The 19537-nt window shown below is 36.7% G+C and overlaps 1 protein-coding gene across 2 annotated transcripts in view; it reads left to right on the top strand.

Moving 5' to 3' along the window:
• SP3 (Sp3 transcription factor) overlaps positions 1-19172 on the top strand; it is a 40101-nt gene extending 20929 nt beyond the window's left edge. For both annotated transcript variants that reach the window (XM_041472910.1, XM_041472909.1), the window contains 3 exons: positions 9228-9420; positions 15063-15259; positions 17404-19172. In XM_041472910.1, coding sequence (XP_041328844.1) covers positions 9228-9420; positions 15063-15259; positions 17404-17720 — 707 coding nt within the window. In that variant the 3' untranslated portion in view covers positions 17721-19172. The remainder of the gene's footprint in view (positions 1-9227; positions 9421-15062; positions 15260-17403) is intronic.
• Positions 19173-19537: the final 365 nt, after the last annotated feature.

Below are 19537 nucleotides of genomic sequence, written 5' to 3'. Positions count from 1 at the left end.
GCTCACTCCCCAGATAGGCAGCAGAGCATCTTTCCTGTGCTTCTGTGTGAGGGGGAAAAATGTCTTTACCTAGGTATTACATTGAGTTTACATAATGGAAAGCAATTGAAACTAATAGTTTTGTCTAGTAAATGTACAGTTTTCTTCAAAAGATGTCCAGTAATTATGTTTCTACCAAAATGTCCATTCTGTGCATAGACCCACATTGCAGTGAATTTATTCTGGAAAGTCTTGGCCAAGCTTGCTTTTCTTAGGATGTTGATTAGAGCTCATATTCCTCATGGTGCTTAGTGTTGTGGTGACCAGGGGAAGGGTATTGGTTAGTCACAGCCAGGACTCTTCAGCATTGCTTTTCTTCCAAAAAGCTCTATCGAATAGTATCTGTATATTAAGCACTGCAGGGAGATGCCTTTCTCACCTGTGTTTTGGCTTCACTCTTCTGGTCTTGAGAGGAAATTAACCTGAGAAAGCTCTCTAGAAATGTACTTCTTTTGTTGGCAGTTTGTAATAAAATACTGCGTTGTGTATGACAAATAGTCATTACATGCACAGTTCACATTGCTCTGTAGTGATTTGCCTGGTCAAGAAAGGTGGAGTTTTTTATTAGCATGTTTCTATAGATTTCTTCTTCAAACAGTTCATATAAGTAGTGTTTATTTTGGAAAACTATCAGGAGCTGAAATGTACCAACTTGGCCTTCATGTTTCTGATCCTGTAAGTTTTGTGAGCTTGGAAGAATTTTTAAGTTACTGGATTTTCCTCCTGCCCCCAAGCCATTGTCCAGCTGAGGGAAACTTAATGATGTTAATCAAATTCTAATTGTAATAGTGTCTCAGCTAATTTATTAATGTACTGAATCAGTTTGGGATTGGTTGTTTCCTGGAAAAAAATTGGCAATTTTACCAGGTCTTATATAGGTTGCATAACTTGTTACAGGATGTTGGATAATTTTTTTTTTAATATACTTCTTTTGACCATTGCAGTAGCACCTGAAGACACTAGCACCTGAAAGAAAGTAGCATTGGCTTGAGAATGGACTTTACTGCTTATCAACTCAGACACACTCACCTGGAAGATTCATTTATTTCAATAGAAAAAACCCTATCTTACAAACAGTTTTCCAGGTGGTCTACAGCTGGAATCAAGTCAAAGGGATTCCTTTCAAGAGTTGACTGAAGTGTCACTCCAGAACTGAGGTCTTCATTTCTACATCTTTCTTCCCAGCTCCTCTTCTGCGGGAGTGTACCCAGCTGCTTAAGGACTCATCTCCTGCTGCCATTGTCCTTAGAGCCAGGCCTGTAGCTGACTTACACAGCTGGTAGTGAATGGGAGTGGCTGGCTCTTGTGGTGGCAGCTTCATTCCATTCCTGCCACAATCTGACGGCTTTGTCATGCCGCAGTAATTCAGCTACTCTAAATTTGACCCAAAAATTGGCTGACAATTTTCAAGGTAAATAGTTGCCCAAGTGTCAATTTATCTTTCATCTGCTGGTATCTTGTGAGGCTTTGGTCTAATATCTGTTTCCTAAAACAGTCTAAATGCTGAAACAAACAAAATTAAAAATGAAGTATTCACAGTTTTACTTGCTGGGATGGTTGTTTCCATGTTTTATAGTGCTTTGGATGAAGTAGTGCAGAGTGCCAATTAAAGCAGAGCTTTCTTCCAGCATCTAGAACTTTTAAAACAGTTTTTGGCTGGTTTTCAGTGTTTCTCAGCTTAGTTGTTTTTTAAGTTTCAGTTTTTAACCTTATTAATTTAAATTTCAATTTTGCAGTTTTTCCTTCTAGGGCATTATTTATAACAAGACTGAGAGACAAGGGCATGGTATAATTTTGAAATAGAATCTGATTTAAAAAAGAAAAAAGTCTTATGAAATGCATGAACTAAACTAAAGCAATGATAAGTAAATATTTTCATCTGACAGTGTCTGACTCTGGCTATCCAATTTTCATTTGAGGCATTCAGTTTTTATGTTACAAAATCAAAACAGTTGAAACAATTCTCCCCACTATTTTCTTAATATGAAAATTAAATTGGAAACGGGTGAATTTAAGTTAGTGTGGGAATTAGAGCTATTTATGTTCCAATCTTGTGTAAATAGTTTGCTGTCAGCATGCTTAAATTACATTCCTTATTTTAGCATCATTTCCAAAGGAAATTAATAAATTGTGGAAGAATTAGATGATCATGCTTGTATGTGTTTCACAGTTGTGCTTATAACAGCGCATAGTAAATTATCTCACTTAAAGTTTGTAGAACTTCAGTTAGTCTGGTTAATTTTTTAGTGCAATATCTATTCTGGAATAGAATGATATTTTTTCTTCAAATTCTTGAAAATACTGATTTGTTGCATCCTTCCTCTGCAATAGTACTTCATGGGCTTTTCTCCTCTTTGTTCCAAAACTGCTTATTAATGAATTTTCTTCACAGCTGGTGGTGGTGAGCTGAAAGTTTTTTGCATGTTACTCCTAAGTAAATATGTTGTGTATGCCAAGTGTCTGGGGATGCAATATAGATTCTCAGAGCTAAGGAGGTTAGCTTGAGTTACCTTAGTCTCAGATATCCTCAGGGTGGTCACAAAAGAATATATTACCCAGTTTCAGGTACACATTCCTTTTGCATTTTTCAAATACTCTTTTTACAAGATACTCCTGACACAAAATGAAAACTCTCATACACCTGTGGGGATCTGTGGCAAGTATCCATGGAGTGAAAGAAGGAAGGGATTTTTTTCCAGTACTGCTACAACTTAAGAAGAAGGCTGGAAACTTGTCTTCTGTCTTTTTTCAGTCTCAGCACTTTAGGGCCATTGCTTCAGGTTCTGTGCAGTTTTCTTGCCTTTTGAACCTCCTGGCAGTATCACATACTTTGTTCTGATCTGTGAGATCAGTCCCAAACTTGTCAGTGCATCTGGCTCACAGAAAGTATCTGAAGTTTCTACCAAGGACAACGACAGTCTTTCTATAATGCTAGGAATACTCACCAGGACCCTAGTTGTGATTGCCCTCTTGAAGATCAGGCTGGGCTGTAGGTGGGTTGTCTTTTACTGCTTGTAGAAGACTGAAATTTATTCAAAAGGCAGTAATTTCAAGAGCAAAAGGTGATAAAAATACATATTGTCAATGACATCGTCATAATTTATCATGGAGAAATGATAGTTCCCAACCTGCATCTAAAATTCATGCCAATATTTAATTCATGTATTCCAAGTATGTCTTGTACTTCATTTAATCAAAGTGTTTTCCTGTATCCTAGTAAGACACTTGCTGTGCAGAACTCTCAAGTATATTATATCAACAACGGTGTCATCATTGATTTAAATAAAAAAATTAGATTTTAATCTAATTGTTCATATAATTGCATTTTGAGTGCACTAATTCTGTCCCTACTTCTTTGAGTCTTTGTTTACTCTTTTTCAGTATTATCACAGTATTAGCTTTTTTCTAACCCACTGGAGCATTCACATGGCCAAAGGCTCGCAGCATTAAACTGCAGAGAGCTCTTCAGCCTTCTCTTAAAAAGTGTCAAATGAAAATTATCCTAATCTGTTGATTTATTAAGTGTTTGCTTCCGTAGCTGTTTTTACATGTTCCTGACTTGCTGTCAGTGGGAAGCTTTTCATTGTCATCTACTAGTAGGACAATTATTTGGCTTTTACCTAAATACAGGACAGAAACACTTACTGAACAGTTCTGTCTTCCTGAATTACTGCTGACAATTCTGTCGTTTGACCCTAGTAGCAGTCTGATATTCTTCTGTGAAGAGACACTTAGTCCTGCTGGTCAGAGAATTCTGTGTCCTCTTGCTTTCCTTACATATTTCTGGAGTTAGTGGCTTCTTCAGTATTAAGCATGATCAACTCTTCTTCCCCTGTTTAGTTAGACCTTCTTAGATTTTCAGCTGTGAGAAGAACAGACTAAAGTAAGTGCGTTCTGCAGCAGGCGTTACTGTCTATGCGAATCCAGACTCTTGAATCTGTAGACATCTCAAGTGAATACAGTTAGGGCAAGTAACTGTTCCTTGATGCATAGTGTATTCCTTGAGGTAGCACTGGCTGAAGAACTTTAATCATTTAAATACTTAAATATTTGCTTTAGAGTAATGTATAGGATCAGTTGGAGATACACTGTGTGGCATTTCTTGCAAGGAAACAAATCTGTTGCTGTGGTTTTTAATAATCATTTTGAGGGTACTGCTTGAGTACTGTAAGGTCCTGCTCTTAGGCTTGCACACAACACTTGTTTTTCCTCAGAAACTTAAAATCTGATTTAGAGCTATTGAATCTAGATGACAGTCTTTTTTCTGAGTTGAGGTTCATCAGTATTTCAAGATGATGCTTTGCAGTGTACCTCACGTTGCCTTGTAATTTATTGTGTAATAAAAATGTCTAAATTCACGCTGCAGATTGGGGGCCAAATCAGAGTACAAATCATTATTTCTGTTGAGTTTCCTGTCTGAAAGACTTGAACAGCTGGTCAGCTAATAGAGGGAGTTTAATTTAGACAGTTCAGTTTAGATGGGAAGAAACAAGAGCAGTGTCTTAAGAAATTTGAATTCCAAGGGAATCTGGGTTGAACTGTAGAGAAAACAGGAGAAGATGGAAAGGAAGTGGGAATTAACATCTCTAACATCTCTTTTCTTGGGAAAGGTAGGAAGGGAAGCCTCTATCTGGAAAAATAAACAATCAGAAACAATTGAAATGGCAGTCAAATTGTGATTTTGTGAGGAAATTGGTGGGAAGGTATGTGCAGTGCTGCTGTGAATCTGTTTTCGGTTCAAAGACCATGTTTCAGATCAGGAGCTTGGCTGATTGAAAGGGCAGGGTGGCTTTCAGCATCTAGGAAAAGCAGCTGAACTAGAAGCTCGCATTTTGCAGACTGTTATAATGTAATACCAAGTGTAGCTTTGTGACATTCTGCAAAGGCAGATACATTAAAAAATCTGCATCCTCTTCCCTTCTCAGTTTACCCCTGTTTCTGTGGCTCTTGGACAAACTAAAAACTTTTTCCATAACTGAAGAAAATAGCATGTTCTTAAGTCGTGGTTGAAACAGACCAAGACATAATGTGAAGATTAATTGATGCATTCATCTGATACCTGGAGAAGTGGGTAAATGACCTGGGTATATCAGTGGGCAACAGTATTTCTCTCCACACTAGATTATAGTTCACATGTACTCAAGAATAGTTTAAACTACATTTCCATCTGCATTGTTTCATCCTGTTAGTTTAGTTACTCTTCTCTGAAACACTTTAAACAAATCTCTTGCTTATTGGTTTTGTTTGCCAAATACACTCAAACTTGTTCGATGTTGTAGCCAGCTCTGGGCTTTCTATGACTATGAAATACTACCATTGGATCAGAATTATTCGCCAAGATCCCAATTTCCATCTTGGAAAAGCCAAACCTAAACAGGAAGCAGAACTTGAACACAATATATGTTTTTCAGAATCTGTTGGCAGTTTGAAACAATATCTTTGTCTAAAATTCCCCTTGATACTTACCTAGAACTAAGTATTGAATTTAAAAGTAAGGGCATATAGAAATTTGAAAGCATGGAAATAAAAGACTAATGAAGAACACGTAACCTTTATTTAGCCTGTGTTTAATTGGTAGAAGACAAAAGCTGCCTCAAATTTGCTAGTGTTTGCACCAGCTTGTCATGACTTCAGGGATTATATAAATTCTTTTAGGCCTCTTTTTTCACAGAGTTTATGTAAATTCTCTCAGTTCAGAGGCTGAATTAGAATAGAGCACATCTAGAAGAACACTGTGGAGAAATGTGGTCTCTGGTGAATTTTCATAATCTCAAATACCATTGCATTGGAGAACACTTAATCTCTAGCTCTTCTCCATGGTTTGCCCTTACAACAGCTTCATGAGTGGCCCCCCTCCTCCTTCCAAAAAATACTGGTGGAATTTTAACCCTATCTCTTGAAATAATGTAAAAACCTACTTGGAGAGCAACAGACTCATTGGTTCTGAGGACCTCATTTAAGGCAGTCACATTCATTGTGGGTTTTGATGCAGTTCACTCTCTGCTGTACTGCTCCTGGTGAGGCTATTTAAGCACTTTATCTATTGATAATTCTTCTAATTGTGTTTTGTTTAAAGTATAGTCTACATGGATAAGTATTTAAAAGTCCTGTCTGTAAATTGCCAGTTTATGTTGTACTTTCCTATGTGCCAGGAGTAGAAGATAGTCCTCCTGATGAATAACTAAAGCAATGACTACACTTTGTGCCTTACCAAATAACCAGAAAGCAGAGCACAAAATAAAAACCATAGTACTACTTTGTCTTCATTTCAGTTTTGCATTTTTTAGAATAATGTTATAAACTATTGTATATCTATGCAAATTGTTGTCTTCTCCAGTATCCTCAAGTGTTAGGTATGTTTTGTCTGCCCTGCTTGTTTTTATCACCAAGTAAGTTTCCCAGTTATGCATCTATCTTTATAGAACTATTATAAGTCTCTGTGCTGCTGCAGTAATGGTGGTGATTGGGAGAAACTGGGAATAGAGAAATACTAATTAAAAAGTGGAAGGAACTCATGACAAAAGTTGGTAAAGTGGAACAGACATTGCATAGAAGGTTGAAAGTCATGGATACTGGCATGCAGTAATAGACTTTTGGACATGCTTCTACTCTTATGTGTATCTCTATTATTAGAGTGTGACTTTGGGAGGTCAGTGTAATAGGAGAAATCATATGAAATGTTTGACTTCAGTAGTGGAGTTGGGTCTGGGAAGCACAGATCCATACCCTAATTTGTTCCATTCATCTTTGCATATCTCTTTTGAAGTATATGTATGCAGTCTTAACTCTCCTCAGCTACTGGCTTTGCAGCTACACTATATGCCACTGTCTAATGTTAGGGAGATCATAATGAAATTACCTTCTTAAAATTTTGTGTTATTTTATTAACAGTACTTTAATTGTTATTTTAAATAAAGCAAGAATTTAGACAGTGTACATTTTGTGCTACATTTGATTGGTAAAAGAATTTTGAGTGTAATGTGTAACACACAGTTCTGAAGAACTGGTTGGAGACTTGCAAGGTGCTGGCAGCCTTGCTGTATTTAAATTCCTATTATGTGCCCTTTTGTGCAAGAGTGAATCAGGCTTCTGCTTTTTTCTAAAGTTGCTCCAGAATGTATTAGTATACTTAGTAGTTATTTGACAGATAATTCTATAAACTTTGTTTTATAGTGGTTTAATATTTGCTTATATAAAACCAATGTTATATAGAACATACAGATAACAAAGTTATTTTTTAGCCAAGTCTCAGAAAAGAGCTTAATTTGGTAGCAAAGGTAGTTTGGTGGCTCATGCAGAAGACCAGAAATTGCCACAGGTTTGCTAGGTCTTCACATGAAAGATATTTATTATGGTGCTGTCTGAAATTGTGAACTTGTGATGGTAACAGCAAAGGTGTGCAGGTGACTTTGGGCAAGCTTATCACAGTAGTACCACGTGTGTAAAAAATCATCAGATACGACTTCTGGATTCCCACAGCTCAGAGCCTATCCCATTCATGCAAACTTAATTTCTAACTCTGACTTTTGCAGCCAAACCAGATAAATATTCTAGACGTCCCTGGTTTTGACCTGGAGTTCTCTTCCCAATGCAGTGATTTCCTAGAGAATTACTTTAACTGTGGTTACATCAGTGATGTAGAGTTCAGGACAGTTCTCCATATGGTTATATGTGTGCAAAAGAAAGGCAAACTGCTGTTGGGGATGACTGGGCTGAGACTCTGTTAGCATCAAGCAAATTTTTGTGTAGCAATATCCTTTAAACAGATGAAAATTAGAGATGATTTTGAAGGTAGACCAGGCAACTATTACTCTTTACATACTTTGTTATTGGTTTCTTTCCTAATCTCTACTGGGACAGGATACTCTTCATCATATGACCCAGCACAGTTTTTCTCATGTTTTATCAGGTAATCTGCAGCTTTCTCTTCATTACAAAGATATGATGGCTGATGCACTGACTCCCAGAAAGAAGTTAAGAGTGGCCACAATGCTCAGTTAAACTTTCAGTGTTTAAGGATAAAAGTCTACATGATAATTGGGTTAGTTTTGCTGGAAAAGCAGTCTCTTGAATGTGTCCAGAAAGATAGACAGATGTTAGTTTGAAGCTTAAAACAAACAAACAAACCAAACCCTACATTATGTTTGTTTGCTTATTAATTTGTGCTAGTGGCTAATCATTTTCACAGAAAAAAATGCAAAATAAACTACTCTGCTGAACCAAAGAAGGGGCTGGGTTCAGCATTCTAAAATGATACATACAAACTGTCTTTTTTGGGAATCCAGACTTGGAGTCCACTGGGAATGCACAATAGTGTTTGAGGGGAAGATGTTCCTATTAAAATGTAAATTTGTTAAAACAGTTGTTGTTATGACACTGTAATTAATTCTTGGATTAGATTGAATGAATGCTCTGCAGGAAGAGGGTGCACATACTTGCAAATGTCCATCCTATAAGGAATAATTAGGAGGCCTTTTTGCATACAGAAAACTGCTAAGACCTATTTTGACTACTGGTATATCGAAACACTGATGTGGCTAATCTGTTGCTTATCTCTGTCTAATGCTGAATAACATTCTTCCCTAAATGTTTCCTGTGTATTGTGTAGAAGACATAAATTTCAGGTGAAAAGAGGGAATGGAACAAAACCATTAATTTATTTGTTTTCCTTAGATATCTTGGTCTTTCTGAGGTGCAAACCTTTTATTAGATTGATTCTCACATTACATATCTCTGTGCATACTAAAACCTTCTGAAGACCACTGAGGAAGGCTGTTGCTACTACATGTGACACTAATTCAGAAATGCTGTGGAAACAGAAATGGCTACTCAGGATCACTTGAAACGTGTGTTTACATTTTCTTCAACCTCTGTCCAACCTCTTGTTCCTCAGTTTTTCCCAAGTTTCAAGCAAGCAATATTCTCCTGGTGACAGCATTCCTCACCAAGAACAGTTCAAACTTAAACTATAATGCTTTGTTATAGCTTATCTTCAACTTTTGAATGTATAGTAAGATAAACTTTTAAATACAGGTTACAAGGGCACAGAAGCAATGTCAGAATGCACTTAAGGATGTTGACTTTTGACTGGCGTAGTGCTCTCAAGAATAAAAAGATTTGATCATTATGGTTTCCTTTCTGTCTGTTTAATGGGCTACTTACAGATCTGTCTTTGTTCTTTTCCCCAGATATTAGGATTAAAGAAGAGGATCCTGATCCAGAAGAGTGGCAGCTCAGTGGTGATTCTACACTGAATACTAATGATCTAACACATTTGAGAGTACAGGTTGTAGATGAGGAAGGGGACCAACCACATCAGGAGGGAAAAAGACTGCGACGAGTAGCATGTACATGTCCCAACTGCAAAGAAGGTGGTGGAAGGTATGTAAAGTTCACTGTCATATCACACATGTAATGATGAAAAATGGATAATGGGCAAGGAAAAAATGAGCTTTTGTTAACAGCAGTTGTCTGCAGTGAGAGGAAGCTACAGGCTTTTGCAAAGGAGTTTATGCAGTAAAGGACTACCACTTCCATTTTGGGATTTGCAGATGAAAAAGCAGACTATTCCACCCTGATTTATTCTTTTGAGATTATTTAAAAAAATGTGGAGTTAGATGTCGCCTAGTACAAGTGAGGAGGATAGAATGTTGCCCTAAAAATATGAAAATGAAATATTTTGGAATATGCATATCTGTGATTGGCTTCCTATCATATGTCAAGAACTTGATTAAATCCTGTGTTCCTGCATTTCCTCGGTGATTGAGCAGTTTTCCACAGTTTAATTGCTTTAGAGTGTTACAAAAATACAGTTTTCCTAGTCTTCTTATTCACTAGGTTTCCTAGGAAAAACAAAGTTTTTATAATATAATAAGGTTTGTATAATATTTCTAAATAACAAATTTTGAACTGTTTTCAGTCAAAACTAGTGAGATTTGACTAACAAAGAGGTACTAAGCTCCAGTTCATTAAACTTCAGTGTTGCATTGGAACCTACGCTTTATTATTGTGCATCTCATTGAAATATTACTATTTTTTTTTTTGTTCTGAAGATTGTATTCTACTTCCAAACACTTAATTTTGAATGCCTTGGTAATGGATATGAAAGGGGAAGGGTAATAAGCTGCCTTTTACAAGTGAAAATATTTAGTTGTGTTTGTGCTTGAAAGAATTGTGCAGGGGCTTCTTTTCAATATGCTAAAATTTGTCCATTTTGATAACAGTTTCTTCACTAAAATGGAGATTTTTATTTATTTGGGAACTATAGTGTAAATCACTAAAATGTCTTTAAAGAACCCATCAGTGTCCAGTGGCACTAAGAGTTATAATAGAACTGGCTGACTTATTTCTCTTACCAAGTCTCTTGTCAGTTCTTGGTGCATGTTCTAGATGCCTGCCTTGCAAGCACAGGGAGTTAGTATCTCAGGCAGCCATGCCAAGTAAGTGTTAAGTGTGTTGAAGAGAAAAGACTCTGATACATTTACATTACTAGCAAAGGTGGTGATGATATCTGCATGTTATCCAGCATCTTTGTCCATCAGATTCCTCTTGTTAAATTTCTATGTCTAGTTCACTGCAACATGGCACAGATATTTCTAAGTTCTTGGTGAACTCTGGCTCTGCTATGAAAATCTGCCCAAAGTATATCCTGGGTTGAGATTTGTTTCATTTCAGGAGAAAACTCTGAAAATGTGATTGGCACTGCATGTACTCTTAGAAAACAGAGATTCCAGGTGTTAAATCTTCCTCGTGCTCTATTCCAAACTACAGTGGTTTAATTTAGAAATCTGTAATGTAAAATCCTTGTCCTTCTGAGTGGAGTTGCTATGAAATGAAATTTTCATGTTTCAGCCCAAGAGAGAGTCTTTTTGAGAGATGGTTTGGGAAGTCTGGAGAAGGGTGTAGTCTGACTGAAAACTCAGATATGCGATTTTTGGGAAAGAGATGAAATAAGAGCTACAAGAGAGTTAAGATAGATGAGAATCTGAAATTCCCTGTAAAGAAGGGCCTGGACACATCAAACATACAAAGTAACTAGGAAAAGTAGGACAAGAAGTCAGGATGTGAGAAGAATTAGAACTGGAAGAGAAACAGCATAATGAAGGAGACAATGATGGGGAAACAGAAAAGAGTGAAAGTGCTTACAGTTGCTAAAGCAACTTTCCCACCAGAATGCAGAATTCCTTTAGAGTTTAGGAGAAAGGAATAAGCCCACTTGAAAGAATATTTGAGTGTTAATGTTCCATAGCTGCTAGAGTTACCTTTTTATCCCTAGTGCTGGAATTCTGAGTTTTGATTAGTCTTTTAACTCTGCTGATGATTTGCAGAGTTTCAGATGATAAGACATTTGCTTTTGTAAATTCTTTCAGATAGCATTCATAATTCTTAAAATGATGTTAAAGTTGCAAAATTTAAAATCGGGCAAATGCTTAGTTAATATATTCTGGGCAACTTTAACGTAATTCCTTTTGCATATACATCATCACTTGGTTTCTAATTACTTGACTGCATACTGGTTTTTTTTTATATGCCATCAGTGCCATTTGATGGATGGGATGGCTGATATACAGGGAATTAATCATGGCTGTGTGATGATTGTCACCTGCTTCACTTATTGCAGCAATTGGGAGGTGTTTAGGGAACGAGACACAGGACTGCAGCAACAGTGCTCTGAAACTTTGGAGGTGTAGGTCTATATACCCCATCTTTTCCTCTGCAGAAGTACTGAGTTCATTCCCGTGAGGAACTTGATTGAGCAGACTGTGAACATCTAGAGTACTCAGGGAAAATATGCTTCTAGTACGTTAACCTTGACACTTCAGGCTGGTGGGTGTTTGACAATTTTGGCCTTAATCTCTTTCTACCTCCTATCTGGAGATACAAAGTGATTGTACCAGTTCAGGTTCACCATACCAAAACATTAAGATGATAAAACCATTAATGTTTGTGAGCTGCTTAGAGACTGTGAGTGAATGTTGTCAATACCTATGATGAGGAAAAAAAAGCCCTGGAGAAATGAATAATTTTGTACTTAACGTAGTACAGAAATAACAGGTAACTACTAAAACAAGGAAAGTACTTTAAATCAGTGTGAAAAACTGAATAATGTTTCACTCAATTAAAACTGAGCTCCTGTGCTCTGAATGGAGAAGGAAAATGGCTTCACATATGCAGACTTCTTCATAATTTCATCTATCATATAGTGTTGCTTTTAGTATTTCTTGCTTCATTTTCTGTTTTCTGGATTCAGAGGCAAGTTGAGAAGTTCTTTCTGGTTTTTGTTGTTAGCTTTTGGAATTGAACTACATTGCAATCTTCAGATTTGTACCAGTTTTGTGAAGTGGGAAGCCGCTATTATTTTTGCCTTACTTGGTGGGAGGGAAAGTAGGAAAGGAAGAAGATGATGTATTAGATTTGTTAATTAACACCTTTTAGCCCCAAGCTTATATAATAAATGGGGAATAAGCAAGTGGACAGAGAGATACACATACCTCAAAGGATGACTCTGTTTCCAAACAGAATGTATTAGGCTTATAGTTAAGGTGTCTGAAGTTAAGTAGAAAGTTTAGTCTCCTCTCAGTTACACCTAGAGATTTCACCCTCCTAACAATTACATCTTGAACTACATTGAGATATAACTAGTACTGTCTGATATATAGGGGAGCTGTGCTTCTGAGTACCACTGCAGGTATGTAACCCTAAAAACCACATTCTTCAAATAATTAATAAGTGTGTGGATTATCCTTGAAATACTTAATATTATTGCTGGAAATACTGCTGAATATAAAGTCCAGTTTCCAGTGGATGAAGGTGTTTCCTGCTGAAACTGTGGCAGTCTGCCTCGTTATTGAGAAATGCCATATCCAATCTTCGTAAAGCTAAAATGTACTGTGGAAATACTTCAATATAAATATTAATATTTAGACTCCACTCAAGGAGTAGGCTGGAGTCGTATACATCTATGCAGTGATGATGGCTATTGGCCAGTGCAGCAAGAAGGGCTCTTAGCATCATGTGTTAGGGCATAGTGCCAAACTGTCACAGCTGCAGAGTGTCCAGATAGAATTTGGCTTGTATCCTGTTAGTTTAGAGCACACATGAAGCAAACATGCAGGTGCCCATATGAAGTTGTATAGAGTAAATACACTTAGTTGCTAATTCACAGTAATCTTGTGAGTTTCATTGTGTGGATCCTTAACTTCCTCCTCACTTGGAAGTTGGGAGCGTGCTAAGGAATTCTGTCAGCAGTTAGATGAGTTGCTTGGAATTGCATGTTCTGTATCACCGGTGCACAGTAATGACTGTGAGTTAAACCTTAGTTTCCTCCAGTCTAGACTGGAGGTGCAATGAAGCCATTTCAAACTATTTACATAGGAATATTAACATTATTCTGAGGGAATTTTGATGTGACCTCATCCAATTTGTGTACTATATCATGCCAAGTTACAAAATACTTGTACTAATTACTGTGGAAGGGAAGACATTGGAGTTTATTTGGAGAACATGTGAGGGTAAAGTCCTTAGATGATTCTCCTGCTGCAACAGGATCAAAAGCCTTCTGGACTCTGCTTCTGCTTCCATTGAATTAGTTCTGAAATCAAAACTTGTATTTGTCATGACAAATAATTAGTAGGTGCAGGTGATGTTTTTATCTTCTGAGACAAAATGACTAATGAAGCACTATGAAGATTGCTCTATATTGAGAATTCATAGAAATGTTTCCAAGGACTTAATGGGATTTTTTCTCCTTACTTTTTTGGACTGTCTGTAATGTTTTAGGTACATATGTGATTAGGTTGGAATCCCCTTTAGACACTGTGAGGTTTTAGAGTGAGTTAATTTTTGTGCATGTTCAGAAATGCTTGTGGCAATTGCTAGCTCCTTGAAGCGTGTACGCACTTTAACCTGAACCTTTGTTAGATGTAAACCAGAAGCTAAAGCACCCAGTTTAAAGAAAAAACTTGCCATGGGGAGGCAGCTGAAAATTGTATAATCAGTCATGGACAATGGAGCACCCAAGACTGATTTCAGAATCTACTTAAGGTGTTCTAAGTTAATGTTGCTGATGTATAAGGTGGCATGATGCCTGCTGCATTTTCCAATCTCCTCCCTTGTACCAGCATTTTCCATTCATATAGCTGTGTTTTCAGCCAGACCTATTCCCTCAAGTGCCCCTTTCTGCAGTAGCACTTAAATTGGCGAAAATCAACCATGATACCCTGCACCGGCCAGACTGATCTCTTTCTCTGGGTTTATCTCTTGTGATTTGATTTTAAAAAAAATAGTCTGTTGTATCAGGTGCTTCCCCTGATCACCTGCCATTTTGGTGAGGCAGCATCTTAAAATAAGCATCAAGTTTAGTCTGGATTATATGATCTGTGAATTATGTGTTCATTGTGATGAATTTCTTATTTTTAACTGAAAAACCAAGGAATTCATTTAAATGTCAGCAAGATCAGCTTCCACCTCTTTTAGTGAAAGCATCCAGGTTAGTATGCTTGTCTTCAAATCTCAGACTGATTCTCAGGTTTCCCCAAGATGCCAAAAGTCCCATCTGTTCTCTACCCAGCTGCCAAACTCTCCAATGTCCATTTTGGCAGTTGAAGTAATTTGTGTTTTTCTTTGCCAAAACTATCTTTGATATGGTAAAAGCCTGAAACTCTGAGAAATGTAAAATATGGACACTTCAACATCAAAGTGGTACAAACTGCTGTAATAACTGTATTTCCATCTTCATGTACATGTATGCTTCTTAGAGATTATGGTTCTGTCACATACATTTCACACTCAACTGAATTTATAGTTTTCTGTGGAGCTGGGATAGCATTATAGAATTTATTTCCAGCTCCTTATGGAGTGTTCTGGAATCCAGTTGTATTTGAAATAAGAACATGAAGTTGCTCGGGTTGGTTTGCAGATCTGTTGCGGTATGTGTAGCCTCATGTATGTATATGACCAGTATTTAGGAGGAATGTATTAGAATTAATAACTTCTCTCTCTCTTTTTTTTTCTTTTTTAAACAGAGGCTCCAACTTGGGAAAAAAGAAGCAACACATTTGTCACATACCGGGATGTGGCAAAGTATATGGGAAGACCTCACATTTGAGAGCTCATCTCCGCTGGCATTCTGGAGAGCGTCCATTTGTTTGTAATTGGATGTTCTGTGGCAAAAGGTTCACTCGCAGCGATGAGCTCCAGCGACACCGAAGAACGCACACAGGTTTCCAGTCTTTGATTCTGGTGTATTTAACTAAAGGAGTGCTATGGACTGAGCTAGGATAAATAACTTTTAAGAGGAGAACAGATCTTTGAATTGGATTGATTTTAAGGCAATGTGATTTTTCTAAAATCAGCTAAATCTTATCTATCGGAATCTTTGGTAGGTCTGAGGAGATAAAACACACACCTCTTGACTCAGAACTGACATTTAAGCTAATGTTTAACATAGCTTAATCAGAATACTTTGATTCAGGCTCAGCAATGCATTTAATTTGTTTGAACCAGATTATAACTCTTTTTCTATCTTAAAACTTCAGTAAGAAAAAAAGGGCTAGGTGACCTGGGGATTAGATATCACTCGTAAAAATCAAAGAAGAGCATGTGATGGTGAATCATTCTACACCTTTTAGTTTCATGGTTGGACCACCAATTAGGAACTTCAAGTTCACATTTCTCCATCTATCTAATACAAAGAAAAGAAATTAATGTAAATATTCCCCCTTATTAAGGAGCAGTTAGTTTAAAATCTGTTGTCTGTTTTATCTGTTTTCTTACACACTACATTCATATTTGCATTCAACAGGATGTTTAACTTTTAAAATCATAGTATTTGAAAAATCCATAGATAAATATTTTTTGTGTTTATCAGCATTTACATTGCTTAGAAAAGTGTCTTTGGGTGTCTATGAAAAATATTCCATGTTGTTCATGGTGTGCTTTTGTGTAGACATTTTGGATGCTAAAGCCAAGCTGGGACGTTACAGTTTGTCTGGATGGACAGGCTGATGGTTTTTTAAAAAAAGACGAGTTGAATGATCCAGTTCAGAGGGTGTGGTTAATAGCTCCTAGTGTACCTGCCTACCAGTAAAAAGTAGAGAACTGCAGGGATCTATCCTTTGGCCTCTTGTAAGGCTTTTATCATTGACCTGGAGGAATCAACAGAATTCTTCTGTTAACCTTCTTAGGTTTGTGGATGACCCCAGACGAGGGTGACCAGTCAATGCACTTGATAGCATGACTATTCAGAGGGATGGAGGCCGAAGGAATGGGTTAACAGGAATCCTAGGAAATTCAGCAAGAATAGTCACAACGTACTGCACCTGGGGTGGAATGAACACTTAGGATAACACAGGCTAAGCATGGAGAGGTTGGAAACAGCTCTTCTGAAAAGTACCCAGGAGTCTTGATAGACAAGTGGAACATGGTCAAAGACCAGCAGCAGCAATCCCCAGAGCTGTATTAACAGAAGCAAGAGCCCCGATCACAGGGATTATTCCCTTCTTCTGGTTAGCCTGCATCTAGTTTTCAGCCACTGATGACAGGATTGAGTTCTCTAACAAGTGACCTGGATGATCAAGAAGGTGGAACATTTGCCTTATGAGGAAAGACTGTAGGATTCAGATGCACAAAGAGAACAGTAATGGCAGGGGGGAGCTTAGTAGTAATTCTCTTGTTACCTGCAAAGGCCGTCCTTAAGAAGGTGGTTACTTTCCCTGATGATGGTGTATTGGTTGAAGAATAATAGACAGCAGATGTATGTTGAAATAAGAAGGGTTCAGAACAGCTATAAATAAAAGCTTTTTAATTGTGGGCATAGCCAGGCACTGGAAGAGGATGCCTATAGAGTTCCTGCAGTCTCCATCCTTAAAGGTTTTCAAGAAAACTGGATAAATTCCTCAGCAACCAGATCCGATCTCATAGGTGACTGCTTAGAAAGAGATCAGAACACAGACATTCAGAGGTCCTTTCAAACCTGAATTACCCTATGATCTTGTGTGTCAGTCTCAAGTGTGATTCTGCTACAGGTCATACAGTCTTCTCTGTCCATCATTTGGTAGGTTTTGTTCTCCTTCTAGAAGTTATTTGTTAGTAGTAATTGCAGTGAAACTTAGCAGCCTGAGAATATGAGATGGCTATATTCTCTAGCATGCCTGAAAGATCTCTCCAAACTCTGTGACACACAGAAAATTAAATCAGTTCTTATATAAATTGAATGGGATTTGTATGGGTGTCAAGAAATGTAACACACAAGTTTTTCGTTCAATCGCTTTCTTCCTCAGTATAATTCTTGTTAGAATTCTGACTCTAAAAATCATTAAGTTTAATTTTTAGTGTTCTTGAATAATTTTTTTCCTTCTTTGACAGGTGAGAAGAAATTTGTCTGTCCAGAATGTTCAAAACGCTTTATGAGAAGTGACCATCTTGCCAAACACATTAAAACGCATCAGAATAAAAAAGGTATTCACTCTAGCAGTACAGTGCTGGCATCAGTAGAAGCAACATCTGATGATACTTTGATTACTGCAGGAGGAACAACACTTATCCTTGCAAATATTCAACAAGGTTCTGTTTCAGGAATAGGAACTGTTAATACATCTGGCACCAGCAATCAGGATATTCTTACCAACACTGAAATACCTTTACAGCTTGTCACAGTTTCGGGAAACGAGACAATGGAGTAAATATTACACAAGATACCTATTAATTGTGGTTATTTTTATACAGTAGTGAGAAGAATATTGTTCCTAAGTTCTTAGATATCTTTTTATTGATGTGCAAAAATTTTTGGATTGACAGTAACTTGGTTATACATGACACTGAAATGCCTTACTTTGTATGATATTCCATAGTATATTAAAATGGTAAAATTGCATGGGTTTTGTAGGTACTTTTGGAATCTAGAAGAGAAGAAATTTTACCAAGTTATATTAAAAAAACAAAAAAAAAGAATTTAACGATGGAAATGGTAGTCTAACCAAATGCATCAATCCTGTGTGGTTTAGTGTAAAAAAAATGAGAACATGTTGGTATTTATCTATTGTAAGATAAAAGAAGTTGATGGGTGAAAAGAAATCACATTATGATAAAAGAAATTTTGTAATTTTCTTGATGACTGGAATTTTTATTATGCATAACTGACAAATCAAGTTTCCAAGCAAATGTTACATAGTGTAGGCTTTACTTAGCTCATCAACTTGTCATTTTGAAGCTAATTATTTTAATTAGGTTAACTATGTACAATATTTTAAGCATTACTCTTGTAAGATTTTGCAAACTACATTTTAACATGGAACTCTAGGGATAGTCACCTTTTAAATCCTATTGAAAAGCCATGTTTAAGATTTAATTTGCCAAAATGATGTCTTGTTAATATTCTTTCAATAACCAAGGTGGGCAATATAACCAATGTTTAAAAAGCTTAAAATGTTAAGAAAAATAAATATGTATAGGTTGAAGCATTTGGGTGGTAAGGCAGATGTTATAGTGAAGTATATCCCTTCTTTTGAACATTGGAGGACCAAAAATAAGGTGTATTGCGTCTCAGCAGTGATTTTTATCTAATCTTTTTCCAAAAAAAACATCTGTATGCCAGGGCCTTAAAAGCCATCATGTAAATTACCAGTAAAATATAACATATGCAAATACAAAAGAAAAATCACTTCCATATTGACAGTACTCCCAAACATATGGATATAGTCATAGTGAACTAGGGGGGTTATGAGGTTTTTGTTTGTTTGTTGTTTAGTTTTTGGTTAGTCAATCTGCATTTAAATATCAGCCATCTTTCCTTTTTTGCTTCTTCCCTTAAAAATTGTATGTATCCAGTACATTTAACTGATAAACATATATGTTTTTTATTATGCTGAATTTTCTTTTTATTTTTTAATTACTGTTTATATTTTCAATTATAGAAAATGTACAAAATGAAGTTATATAGCCAGTCTGTAAGTGCTATACCATTTTCAAAAAATGTACAACAATAATTACTGCAGTTCACCTATTTACAAACATTTGGAAATCTGTTCATTTGTTATTCTTAAAACCACCTCAAATTTAAAGGCTACCTTATTGTACGTTTAAAGTGTATTATAACAGTGTGGTAGTTAATAAAACACTATTTTTTTTTCTTTTGACTTGAGTTTACTGTGCTTCTTGTTAACTAACAAGGTGTAATTTCATAATATGGCTTGATAGCCTGAGATGTTTTATTATTTTTGCAGTAGATGGTGGGAAGCAGAAACGTGTTTTCTTTCCCTGTGGACACAGAGATGGTAATTTTCCACCTCCTCGCTCACAAACCCCCATCTGTATGTGCGTGGACACGAATGTGCTGTGTTGGTGTTGTGGGGATGTTTTGCTCTCATGTTGAGCAGGGCATGAAGAATATGGGGGTAGGTCCCATCCTATAGGCTGTGTTTAAGTCCTCTGGCACATGCACAATACATGGCGTATTAATAAGGAGCTGTGACTAAGAACTATGAGATTAAAGAGAGTAATG

Source organism: Pyrgilauda ruficollis, unplaced genomic scaffold, assembly GCF_017590135.1.
Source record: "Pyrgilauda ruficollis isolate IOZ18807 unplaced genomic scaffold, ASM1759013v1 scaffold3, whole genome shotgun sequence".
NCBI classification, from domain to species: Eukaryota; Metazoa; Chordata; class Aves; order Passeriformes; family Passeridae; genus Pyrgilauda; species Pyrgilauda ruficollis.
This window is presented reverse-complemented; position numbering and strand designations above follow the sequence as displayed.